Source organism: Trachemys scripta, chromosome 17 (assembly GCF_013100865.1).
Source record: "Trachemys scripta elegans isolate TJP31775 chromosome 17, CAS_Tse_1.0, whole genome shotgun sequence".
NCBI lineage: Eukaryota > Metazoa > Chordata > Testudines > Emydidae > Trachemys > Trachemys scripta.
Window position 1 is genome coordinate 24,251,807 of NC_048314.1, and position 12,405 is coordinate 24,264,211.

The 12,405-nt window shown below is 41.6% G+C and overlaps 1 protein-coding gene and 1 long non-coding RNA gene across 8 annotated transcripts in view; one reads left to right on the forward strand and one right to left on the reverse strand.

Annotated features, from left to right (window-relative positions):
• Window positions 1–7,693, forward strand: part of SCAI (suppressor of cancer cell invasion) — a 93,735-nt gene extending 86,042 nt beyond the window's left edge. For 3 of the 5 annotated variants that reach the window (XM_034793309.1, XM_034793310.1, XM_034793311.1), the window contains 3 exons: window positions 1,672–1,845; window positions 2,065–2,165; window positions 3,718–7,693. In XM_034793309.1, the coding sequence (XP_034649200.1) occupies window positions 1,672–1,845; window positions 2,065–2,165; window positions 3,718–3,867 (425 nt within the window). In that variant the 3' untranslated portion in view covers window positions 3,868–7,693. Of the gene's footprint in view, window positions 1–1,671; window positions 1,846–2,064; window positions 2,179–3,717 lie in introns of those variants that run through there. The other 2 variants (XR_004648448.1, XM_034793312.1) reach the window with 2 other exon arrangements.
• Window positions 4–12,387, reverse strand: LOC117889335. 3 transcript variants are annotated; one of them, XR_004648449.1, is made up of 3 exons: window positions 12,171–12,387; window positions 4,742–6,397; window positions 4–1,326 (listed from the first exon to the last, which is right to left on the reverse strand). It is a non-coding gene; the product is annotated as an uncharacterized LOC117889335 (long non-coding RNA). The 3 variants fall into 3 exon arrangements; XR_004648450.1 differs by lacking the exon at window positions 12,171–12,387 and having other exon boundaries at window positions 4,742–4,900; window positions 6,156–6,291; XR_004648451.1 differs by lacking the exon at window positions 12,171–12,387 and having other exon boundaries at window positions 4,742–4,897; window positions 6,156–6,287.
• Window positions 12,388–12,405: the final 18 nt, after the last annotated feature.

Genomic DNA, 12,405 nt, shown 5'->3' on the forward strand with positions numbered 1-12,405 from the left:
AAAGTAACATTTATCAGCTTCCAAAATGATCACCTTCTGATGCTTTCTCTTCACTTGATGATGACCCCCAGTGGGGGGTGAGCAGCACTTGAAGCGGCATAGCATGCCAAAAGTTTACTGACCGTTCATGACAAATGACTTGAACATGGCATGATTGAACAGGAGTCTATCCAAGCAGCTTCATCAAGTGCCAGAGAGGAAACTCGGTTTGCAGATGCAGAGATCCAGAAAGTAGCCATCACAGTGCTGGGGTCATAATTCACTTTTTCTATTAGCATTTGAGAAGCTTCACTACAAATGGAATGTCACTAAGATAATGTTGCCCACTCTATTTCAGTAGCCGTTCTAAAGGCCAGTTGTAGAATCTGCATTCATATCTAGTTTGCAGAATCTCTCTGGCACCAGTGTAGATTTTGGAGGGTTTCTTAAGGAAAACAATTAGTGCATCTCATGGAAAAATGGGTTTCCAGAATGAGCAAGTCAGAGACCAGAATACTTCTGCCAGTTTCTAGGTTAAAGATGACCATGGTCAGATTCCCATCTGCCTTTTCCCATTAGAACAGAGTTGACATTGTGGTCTGCACTATGCTCACGAGTTCCACTTGTCAGAGCTTAACGGAAACAACTGCAGCCATTACTTTAGGTAGCAAAATAAATCTTTGCTAAATAAGAATATATACGTATTAACTTTCCAATACCTATAACTGTGACTGGTTCTGGTGTGTGTCTGTGAGGGTTGCCAATTTTACTGCTACTTCCCAGCGTGAAGTCCAGTCTGCTGACATAGTTTGAGACACAGGAAGTGGTGCTCAGCAAATGAATGACTGAGAGAAGCTGGAGACTTCACAATTGCTTTAAGGTAAGTTCTATTATTTGCTAGAAACTTTTGAATAGAAAATATTAAAAGTTTTGTTCAAGTGAAAACTGTTAACAAAGAGGAATTCTGATTAAATAATAGAACTTACCTTTTAAAACCAATGAATGTCTCCACTGGGGTTCCTGTTTAGTGTTAGTAACGCACCAGTAAATATTGTTGTAACTGTTGTACAGTTGTACAAATCTGTTGTAACTCTGGTAAGACACTGACCAGTGACCAAAAGGGGGTTCTCTAGCTTCTCTCTTCTTTCTTGTTTTAAGCTGTTAAATAGAGCCAGCAGCACTTCCAAGGAAAGGAGTAGGTTTATGGAGAGTAACTGGAAAAAACAAAAGGGCATTATATCTGTTTTGGGTGGGGGATCGTATATATCCAAGTGTTGTGTTGCATTGCTTGCCTACTTCTTACCAGAGCAAAGACGTTTCTCTGGGTTTTTTGGTAATGCTGATAAACTGTAAAAGAAAGAAATGTTATATGGTGGGTCAAGTTATGATCTTATACAGTATCTTGCATTGCATTAAAACCATGCACAGAACTAAGCCTCCCACAAGTATGTGGGGTCTCCTGTGCTCCTATCATGCACGTATCTCTCATGAACCTTGACTGGAATTAGTGAGTGCATCACCAGGAGAACTGTCTCCCATCGTAAAGGCTGGGAAGATCTTTCCATAAACACTGCACGTTACTGCTTCAACTGGAGAGGAATGGAGGGGTGCAGGGCTCTACTCTGTGGCAGGGACAGCTCTCCTGTTTCACACATGAAATGCATCATGTTGTTGTTTATTATTGGCTTTTAGATCAGTCTCAGCGGGGTAGCCTCTTCACCCTCTTTCTGAACAATCCTTTAATGGCATTCCTATTTGTCTCTGGATTATCAAGCATGCGCAGAGGATTGTGGGAGAAGTGTCAAGATTACCTTAGAAAAATCAACCGGGATATCGCCCAGCTGCTGACCCATTCTCGCTCCATAGGTATGTCCTTAAAGACCTACACACACTCAACAGAAAATTTAGTGGCACAACTTGAGTTGGATTTCTTATTTGTTTCTCATTGGTCAGTCTTGCCAAAGAATAATTCAGTTTGCGGGCGAAATGCACAGCTTTTCTATGTGGTGTTTTCCCAAAGGTCTCTTGCTTCAAAAATGCCTTCTGAATTCAGTTTTCTTTAAGTGTCACCTTCTTCCTCTGCAGATCAGGCCTTTCTTCAGTTTTTTGGGGATGAATTTCTTCGCTTACTTCTAACAAGATTCGTCTTCTGCTCAGCCACCATGAGGATGCACAAAATTTTCCGGGTATGCAGGGAACTTTCCCTTTGTGCGAAAGAGTCGCCAGACAAATTCTGTTTTCATGCAGAATTGCCTTGGCTGGCGGTTAAAGGGCTCTTCTAGCTAACTTCTGTGGTTCTGCTCATGGGCTTCACTAGTACTGCTCATAAGGTCTCCTCCCATGCTGAAATGAGTATTCAGTAATGTGTGTGTGCAGTACATAGCGGATCATGTTAGCTACTCTTACAGGTGAAAAGGCCTTTGTGTACAAATGCTCATAACTAGTTTTAACAATATAGTGCATCTGTCTTCTGATTCCATGTAGAACATGAAACAATTTATCTGAGTTTGGACACATTCTAGTATTGAGCCTACCCATAGTATATATTCATTTATCTAGCACTGTGTTTGTACACAGCTGTGTATACTAAGAGTGCTATGTCCAAAAATATAGTAAGAGGCCCTCTTGGCACACAGCCTGGAAAGTTTATAAACAGGAGTGGTGGGTGGGCTTTCAAATTGGAATGCATCACAGAATTCATGATTTCCAAAGTGGGGTGGGTGGATGTTTTTGAGGCACGTGAGGGCACCACACTTCAGGAAAGATGTAGACAAACTGGAGAGGGTCCAGAGGAGAGCAACAAAAATAACAGGCTTGGAAAATCTGACACATAAGGACCGGTTTTTAAAAAAAAAAAAAAAAAAAAAAAAAAAAAAACTGGGCATGTATAGTCTTGAGAAAAGATTGAGGGAGGAAGCTGATATATCTTCAGATATGTTAAGGGCTGTTATAAAGAGGATGGTGAATGGTGGTTGTTCTCCATGTGCACTGAAGAAGGACAAGAAGTAATGGGAGATTTAGGTTCGATGTTAGGAAAAACTTCCTAATTCTAAGGGTAGCTAAGCTCTGGAATAGGCTTCTAGGGGAGGCCGTGGAATCCCCATGTTGGAGGTTTTTAACACCAGGCTGGACAAATCCCTGTCAGGGATGGTCTAGGTTTATTGCGTTCTGTCTCACTGCAGGAAGCTGGATTTGATGAGCTCTTGCAGTCCCTTTCAGCCCTACTCTTCTGTGATTCTGTGACCTTAAAGACTGCAGATAATTACAGTGGGCAGAAAGCTGGTTCCTCTGTTGCCAGGAATGAAGTCTGCCTCTAGGATTACGCTATTATACATGTCCGCTGTGGATGTTGGTACACAGATCTAACTTACCTGCTTGAGCATTGCAGGAAAATATTAGCAGTGTATTCAGCACATGTGTAAAATCTCCTTTTGTCCTGTTCCATTTTTATCGTGTGTTCACTTACGCATCTGGCCATCTTGGGCTAATGAGGCTTTGCTACTGCCACAGTCACCTGTAGGCACTAAGCTGCCATAATTTGAAAACTAGGCCACTGCCTGTGTGTCAAGGGAGATGGCTGTGAAGATCAGCTTCATAATTTCTGCGAAGATCTGGCCACTTTTGTGGCCTGTCAAACAGATCAGCGTGTGGTTTTTTTTTAATGAATTGGCTTTTTATACTTTTTGTTCTGTACTATTAGATTATAAAAATAATTGTACTCTTTTTCTCTTCATCTAGCAGGAAACTCGAAATTACCCTGAAACTTATCCCCAACTGCCAAGAGATGAAACCGTGGAGAACCCTCATCTCCAAAAACACATTCTGGAGCTGGCTTCCATCCTGGATGTTAGAAATGTGTTCCTGGAAAACACCATTGATGACTATTAAAAGAAATACTTTTACTGTAATAGGGTTTCCCTAGCCACAGACTTTGAATGGTGCAGTTTTCTAATGTGAAAATCCACAAAAGGAGTTACTTGATTTTATTTTAAAATTTAGGATTTTTTTTTTTTTTTTTAAATAGCTGTTAGCCCAGCTGCCCCATTCTGTATGGGGTCAATTTTATAAACAAATCTTTTCACATCTTTTAAATGTTAAACTAAGGAATCCCTGGAGTTTTGTTTTTTGTTTTTGTGGTTGAAAGCAACCACATCTGGATCATAAGCATAAAAGTAGTATTGGTCAATTTTAGCCCGCTTTATGGAAATCCTTTATTTTTATACAGTTTTAAAAAATTGGAAGCAAAAACCCAATAGAATACCAATACTTTATCTCCAAAGAGTTTGGATTTGAAATGGTAAAGCTGGAAACACATAATGCAAACCGGCAAGAGCAATAAAAGAAACAGCCCTTCATAACAAATATATATATTTTTTTTCAATCTTAGGTGAGTAATTAGACAAACTTGTGCTAGAACAAATGGCAGTTGGATCAGTGGGTTTGGAGTGATGCTACAGATGGATCTCCTAACATCTAGTGTTCCATGTAAATTGGTAATTTAAATCTTCTACTGAGCAGCACTGCTGACCAAGAACACAAGTCCCCTCCTGCCTGCTTGGGTGTAGATAGCAAGCTGGTGGCATACATTACAAAATTAATAACGCTGGCCCCATTTCCTCAGTATAGTACAGTCTGCCCACCTCCATATCTTGGGTCAGAGCCAGCACCCTTCTGCCTGAAGATGCTGGTCCATAATTCCTCTTGAGTTAGTTAATAGAGCTGCTTAATCACCGCAGGGGGCGGAGGGTGTCTCCCTTCTTACCTTGTTGAGTGAATGAAGTGAGTGGCTTCCACAATATTCTCAGCCCTTGGTGAGTCTGTCCAGAAATCAAACCAGTCTCCCGTAGTAGTACTGAGTTCCAGCCCTTCCCAACAGAGAAACACCTGGCAGGACACCTCTTGGTGCTGCTGCTGTTGCCTGCTTTAACAATGGGATAATCTTTCATGGGATCCTTATGACCCTAGAACTGCTTTTTTCATATGTTATAATGATTAATAAGTGCTGCCACAGAACACCACAGCCCTTCATGCGCGTGGTGAGGACCCATTGCTCCACCCCACTCCCTACCTGTCTGCTCTGAGTCCTGCTCTGACAGCATTTTTCAAATGATCCACAGGCCGGCTGAGCAGAGGGAAGGTGTGCGAGGCACATAGTCATCAGCAAACCCCAAAACACAGTTAGTGGGGATTGGTTCATAGGTATATCAGCTTCTGCTGTGCCCCTTTAATTGCACAATAATTCCACCCAGACCTAGACAACATCCAGCAGGGCTCTATAAAATCTGCATCAAGGATCTGTACAAAAGCTACGGTAGAGAAGGTGCTTGCTGGAGAAGTAGGAGGGTAAAGCTACCAAGGCAATGCCCTCCTAGCTTCAGAACAAGCTCCAGGAGCTCTTGCACCCCTTGACAGAAAGGAGGCATGGAGGGGGGGAGGGTGGAAGCACTAGAACAGTAGAAGGATTTTGGCTTCTACAAAGCAAATGTTCTAAAGACCTAAGCTAATAGCCTGTAGACACTCAGCTTTGAGACTGGCTCTACTTCAGTTACTGGCAGTAAAAAAGCCAGCTTGTCCCAAAGCCAAGACTGAAGCACAACAAATTTTTGTAGGCTCCAGTGTTTGGTTTTTAAATATATGTAAAATGAATAGTGGGCTTTTAACTGAAAATACTCATTCTATCAAGAAGGCATTCACTTTAAATCCAGTGAAAGGCAAGTCTATGGAGATATGGATTGTAATTTTTGTATCTGAAATTGCACAACAGATTGTCAAATGGCCTGAAATGACAGGTCTAGAAATAGTGGTAGCAAAGCAAACTGTGGTCATCTTGTTTGTGTGAATATAAGGTGTATGGTGCTGGAAAGGCTGTCTTTTGGCTTTTTGTTGTGCATGGCTGTATTGCTGTCTGAAGTGAAGGCCAGTGAGGTGCTCCCTGTACTGTAATGCTGAAACCTCCAATAGAGCAAGGACACCATGCTGGACTCTGTTGTGTCCTTAGAGAACGTAGTGTATGGTACCAATGTGGAATGTTTCAAGCCGTTACATGAAAGCTGTTTTGTTCTGCGTTCATTGTTCCATTCCAATGCTGGAAAATGGGGAGGAGTTTGAGTAGCCCTTTAATTTTGAGGTCTAGTCCAATGTTTCAATTTTTAAAATGAGTTTGGTAGCTTACTTACCTTGGTGCCTACTTCAGTGGGCCTTTTCAGAATCTCACAGTGATGTGACCATCTTCTTAAGACAGACTGGACTAGCCAGGGCCTGAGGGTGCTCCAGGTCAGGACTGATGCCCATCACCACTGCGGTAGGAGAGTCCAGTGCAGAACAGCGTGGGTGTTAGAGTAGGTGGCATGAGTGGCGCTTCCAAAGCACTCGCTAGCACTGTGCTGGGCTGTAGCCAAGTCCTTCACTCCCATGGGCACTAAAAATCAATGGAACATTATGAGAAGAATTATTTCTTTGAGCAGTTGGGGATGCAGTTCTCGTCTGTGGAGCTGTGGTTCTTTGATCAACCTTCTTTAGCTGAGATTGAGTTTATTTTAAAATATGTATATACTCGGTGTTTGTGTGTTCATGTACAGTACACACCCACCTACCTGTTGGGTGTGCTTGTAAATATGTATAGCTATTTGTATATAGGAAGGTCTTGAGATAAGATATGTATATATAAAAATTATATATACACATGGACACCAATTGGATTGCATTCCATGAGGGTGTTTTAGAAGCATTATTCAAGATGCTGTAGCTGTTAAGTTTGTGCTTGCATTACCATTGTAATCCTCTATTTTCAGGGGCTTATGTTTGATAAATGAAATAATTTGGGGCTAAAACTATGTGCAGCAGGCCTCATCCAGTGAGCAATCACACAGTGGAGTGTTTGCATTAAAGTTTAGGTTTTTTCTTTTGTCATCACTTTCATGGAGCATCCTTTGTATGCAGACACATTGGGGAAGCCATGTAGGACTATGGAAATCTCTGTAGTGGGTATGGTGTAATTTACCTCCATTGGTGGCATCCCTCTTGCCTTGTACTCCTCTGCTATCTGGGCTTTAGAACATCTAGCCAAGGTTACTATTGTTGCCTTTTTCCCCTTGGTGTCTCAGATTAACAGCAACAAACAGGGCTGTGGGGCTTCTTATAAATTCAGTAATTTCTAACTCCTCCAAGTATCAAAAGGTGCCACCACTTGGCTGCTTGTGCATTAGACTCTGACAAAAATGAAGGTGCATGAACACCTGTGACGAATGGAGTTGGACTCTGGAAAAGTCTCAAACAGTTTTTGTCCTGATGGATTTCAAATAATAATCTTCAGCAAATAGCGCTGAAGTAATGGCTACTAGGAAACCCTTTCAGGGAGAGAAAATGAGGACATTTCTCTCCTAAGATTCAAAGGGAGCATATAGGAATGGGAATTCAGGCTTCAGCAGGGGCACTTATTAATCTTTGGAAATCTTAAAATTTTAGCAGTTCTGTAAAAACTGACCCTTTGAGAATGGGAGGAGACACTAATACCTGTGTGTGAATCTATGGCTGCTCTTTGTACTGTGAGGGAGCATACATAGAAGCCCAAATTCCATACAATGTTGTAGATATTGGAGAGTGGAGAAGGCTTCATACTGATTGATTGGGCTTGATTCCTTTATCTTTTCATTAGCATCAGAACCATATCCAGACTTGTACATAAACCTTTGAACCAAACTCCTTCCTGGAAGTTTAAAAACTTGTGACTCTCTGAATAGCCCTTCTGTCTTAACACTTTTCTTAAACAGGCTTTTGTCTACACTAGACTTTCTCACCATTACAGCTCCGTAATTGTAGCAGTGGTATACTAGAAGCCTTAATATAGAGCTGGCAGGACTAGGCAAAATACACCTCTACCCCTATATAACGCTGTCCTTGGGAGCCAAAAAATCTTACCGCATTATAGGTGAAACCACATTGTATTCAACTTGCTTTGAATGCAAGAGTGCGCAGCCTCCCTAATCCCCCCAGAGCGCTGCTTTGCTGTGTTATATTCGAATTTGTTTATAGCGGGTCGCGTTACCTCAGGGTAGAGGTGCAGCAGTTAATACATTACAATTGATCCATACTAGGGCTCTCACCAATGCTACAACTGGTAGAGCTGCACCAATAAGAACCATGGTAATCTTATGGGAAAAGTCTAGTCCAGATCATACCATCAAACGCTGTGTAATTGGACTGTGGTACCGTCTGGGTCTGTGTTTGAGGATGCTGGTGTGGAAGATTGGAGAATCGCTATAATGGGGGCCATGCAAGTAAGTCTATTGCCATTGCTCTTCAGACCCTTCATCGTAAAAAGACCCTTTCTTGTTATTTTGTAACTTTCTCCCCCCCCCCCCTTCTCCACCCTGGGTGAAGAGAGCTGAGGATTTCTGAATTATTGAGTGGTCTTTCAGAAGATCAAAGGAATGAATTTCCATTCCTTCTCAGTTTTTCTGCCAACCAGCTGTTGTCCTGTAGGTGCATTGCTCATAGATCTCAGCTTCACCTCCTGCTTTTGAGACTTGAGCCACAGACTTCAAATACTGCTTACTTGTTCAGTTTAGATACTGGAGCAGTTTTCAGATCTTATTCAGAGGTCATTCCTCTGCACGTATTCCTGCAGGGCTAACAAAGCCTGCCATATGAGCTGAAGCTGCAGAAACTCTGTTTTGAATTTTCTATTCAGACTGTTCCCTAATAATTAGCTTACAAGAAGGAACCCCCTGGACTCTGTTACTACCACTTCTCAGTAGCAGTGCTGAGCTGACTTACTGCTAGGCAATGCCATGCTCCAGCACTTTACTTTTAAAAAAGCACAAGGTGCCACTATCTTCTCCTGCTCCTCCCCTAGGATCAGCAAGTAGTACAAGGAAAATGGGGATGGGAATCCAGAAAGATGAACTCCACCTCAGGCAGCCCATCCACGCAGGAAATGGGAGCTGTCTGCCTTTGTCTGGGAATCAGAATATTTATTGATAAAAGTAATTTTATATTGAATTGGTTCAAAATTATTTTACAGCCAGGTGCCTGTATATCCTATTTTGGTAAAAACAAACAAACCTATTTTACTTAAATATATAAAGAGAGAATTTTTTTGGAGCAAATAGACTTTTCTTGCAAGGTATCTGTAACTCACCAAAGCAATGTAATTCCAGAAAATATTCTATTGTCTTTGGAAGGAAAGGAATATATTATGACATATATATATTAGATATTATGACATATATATGATGACTGGACATTTCAGGAAGCAGTTACTGCTTCTAAGATTAAAGTGAGAATTGAAGTTACTTCATTTAAAAAAATTCAGTTTCCACCTTGATTCTTATTAGTAATTAGAATAACACCAAGGCTTGCTTATTGCTTCCATTATCAGCTCTAAGCCTTTCAGTGCCATTTTGCAGATTTCTTGCATGCTTTCGCTTCTGCCAGCTGGCCCTTGATGAACCAGTAGCTCTCCAGATTTTTCTCTTGTGTTTAGCTATACAGAAACCTTAGTCTCATAGTTGTGGTGACTAGACAATTTTAAGAGAATCAAGAGTCATAAGGAGATGTTTGGATAATACAGGTGGAAGGCATATTTAAATTTCCATAAATGGAACTGCATGCAACCAAAATGTCTATACCACCCAATTTAAATGGGACGATCTGCTCTAGTTTACATGATACAAGCCAAGCTTTTAATCAGACAGCAGCAGCAGCGTTTGAGGTCAGGAAGGGATATGAATATGTAGATCATGATATATTCAGACTCAATAATGCCATCTTAGCCAGATGGAATCCTTACTGTATTTCGAGTGAGTAAACATTTACTCTATATTACAATCCTAGAGAACGCTGAAGTCAACCATGTGTGGAACAAACATGTCTGCACTTAGCATCTGACATTTTTTTCCCATGGAGACAAATGATTTATGTAATTTTTTTTATAGCTTTGTATTGTTATTAGAAAGTAACATGCTTGTTTTTTAACATGTATTGTTTGGAGGTCATAACTTGCTGCCTTAGTGGTATGAAAGGAATTTTAATAAACTGTGGCCAATGCTTCTATGTAACTAAAATGTTGTTGAACTGTGATGCCATTTGTAGGGAATATACTGTTGTATTTCTAATAGGCGCTCTCTTCTGAAGAGATGGAAGCACAAGAGTTTTACATGTACTTATCCTGTTCCAAGTGCTGCTAGTCAATAGTGCATGTGATGATGCTGTTGGGTAACAAACCTCTGTAATGGTTCACAAAGCCTGTTTCCCTTTGTTACATAACCATTGGTCTTGTTGCCAGTTTGTCTGTCTGTTATGACTTGAGGTTAAAAAACAAACAAACAGAAAACTAAAGAGAAAATAGTCCTGGTCTGACTGGTGTAGTAAGAGACCTTTCTGGTGCGGAGGGAATCTGAGGTCATTTTGGTTTTACAATGTTAGGACACTTTTCTGCAAAATGCTATCAAGATAATGTTACACACAAACACTGGTTCATATGGTTGATGTGGAAACCTGATGTCTGTCTAGTGCAATACTTATAAGCTGTTGTCTGTGTTTAATGCATCTGAATTGCTTACACCATAATATCTCAACCATGGATGTTTTCTCATGTTTCATGCCATCTGATAAATCTCTTCCCAGCTTTAGTCTGTTGATACTGATGATCCTTCATGCTGTAGTTTGTGCAAAACTGTGAGAGATTATGTGGGTTTCAATGGCAAATACCCCAACAAGATGGTAATGGTGGGTTTAGGACTGCCTAATGGCCAGTGGCGACTTGCTCCTCAAAAGCATAGTCTGTGTATGTGCCATTCTTTTGCTTGCTGCTGCTGCTGGGAAGACTTATTCCACTAAACAGACTTTCCAACTTAACACTGTGATTCTGCACAGAGCTGATACAGCATCAAGGGAACGAAATACTGTAACAATGTTTGTTGCATTGAATGACAATATGAAAAGTGGTTTTTTGCTGTTAGTGTGTTGATGACATTTTCACATTGGTAAATGTTCTCTCAGAATGTGACTACATTCATCAGTTGTGAACTATTGTACATGAATTTTGTATCTGAAATCCACTCAAATTATGTGTATTACCAATATAAAATAAACATATTTGCTTAAAACATTTTTGGTTTTCCTTGTGTACATCTGTACCAGCTCTTGGTGAGCTTATGCTCATTGAAGTGGTGGTGTCAGATGAAACACTTTATGGTCATTTAAAGGGTCCATGGCATTTTTAGCAAGAGAAGGGAAGCTAATCTTCATGTCCAGCCCAAAGTCCTCTAAGGGCAGAGTGCAAAAACCAATTTCTTCCTGATACAACAGAAAGCTATCTGTTCTGCACGTTGTCTTAAATTGTTGTGACTTTGTGTGTTGGTGCTAGTAAATCAATGTACCTAATGGCAACTGGTTTTCAGGGCTGTCGTCTGATACTATGAGTATAGCTGGTATGCATGCCTAGAGTTAAGGTTGCCTTACGCTTTTCATAAGACCCCATTTTCAAGTTTCTTGTAAGTTTTTTGCAAAACTTTATGCATTCAAGCTCAAATGTTCCATGCTGAGTGTCTGCCTCAGGTGGCAATAAATAAAATTCAGCAAAAAACAGTTCAGCTGCTTGACAAGTTAAATAAAAATGTTTTACCAATATTTAAAAAAAAAAAAAAAAAAAGCCAAAGCTCGGTTGTCTGGAGAAACTCCTGCACCTTTATCCTTAGGAGCAGGAACTTGAAATTTAGAAACTGCTCCTGGGGTTATAGAGGAAGCCAAGTCTGGCTGAGTTGAGTCTCTAACAAACTTGTAACACGCATGTGTTCCTAGCAATTTTTAGTTTGGCTGATCAATTCTCCATTGATTCCATTTGCACTGAGCATGCTCCGGTCCAGGCTTCAAGGCACTTTCCTTGCTATCATTCCTCTTAGCTCCCTGTGGGTCTTAATGCTGCCAAGCACAAGACCTTAACAGGGAGCAGCTCTCCTGTCTCTCAGTAGCTCCCTGGGTGGCACCCAGGCAGCATAGAGACTGCAAAAGAAGGCTGACCCGGCAGAGAGGTGTGGGGAGAAGGGACCTATGCTCGGTGACAAGCAGAAGAGGGCAGGCTCCAGGAAGACTATCCTACTCCCTCCTTTACCTGGACTAGAATCCAGGGTGGCTGTGTTAACATTCCTCCCCTGTCTAGCAACTACCCGTGAAACTCCCTAGTAACTTACGTGCCCTCTTCCTCCAGCAGCTGCCCTCACTGCGGAGAACAGGCCCCTTGTCCGTACTCCGGCTGCAGGTACAGTGACTGTGGGGTGGCCCTGGGGGGTCAGGACAGGAGCGCCGGGTGCAACTGGGAAACGGAACTTGCTTCCAACCCGGGCAGGCGGCCACGTCCAACCCTCGCCCCTAACAAACGCCAGAACTAACTGTCTAGGCCTGGCCGCTCCCCCCGGCCCCCTCCCA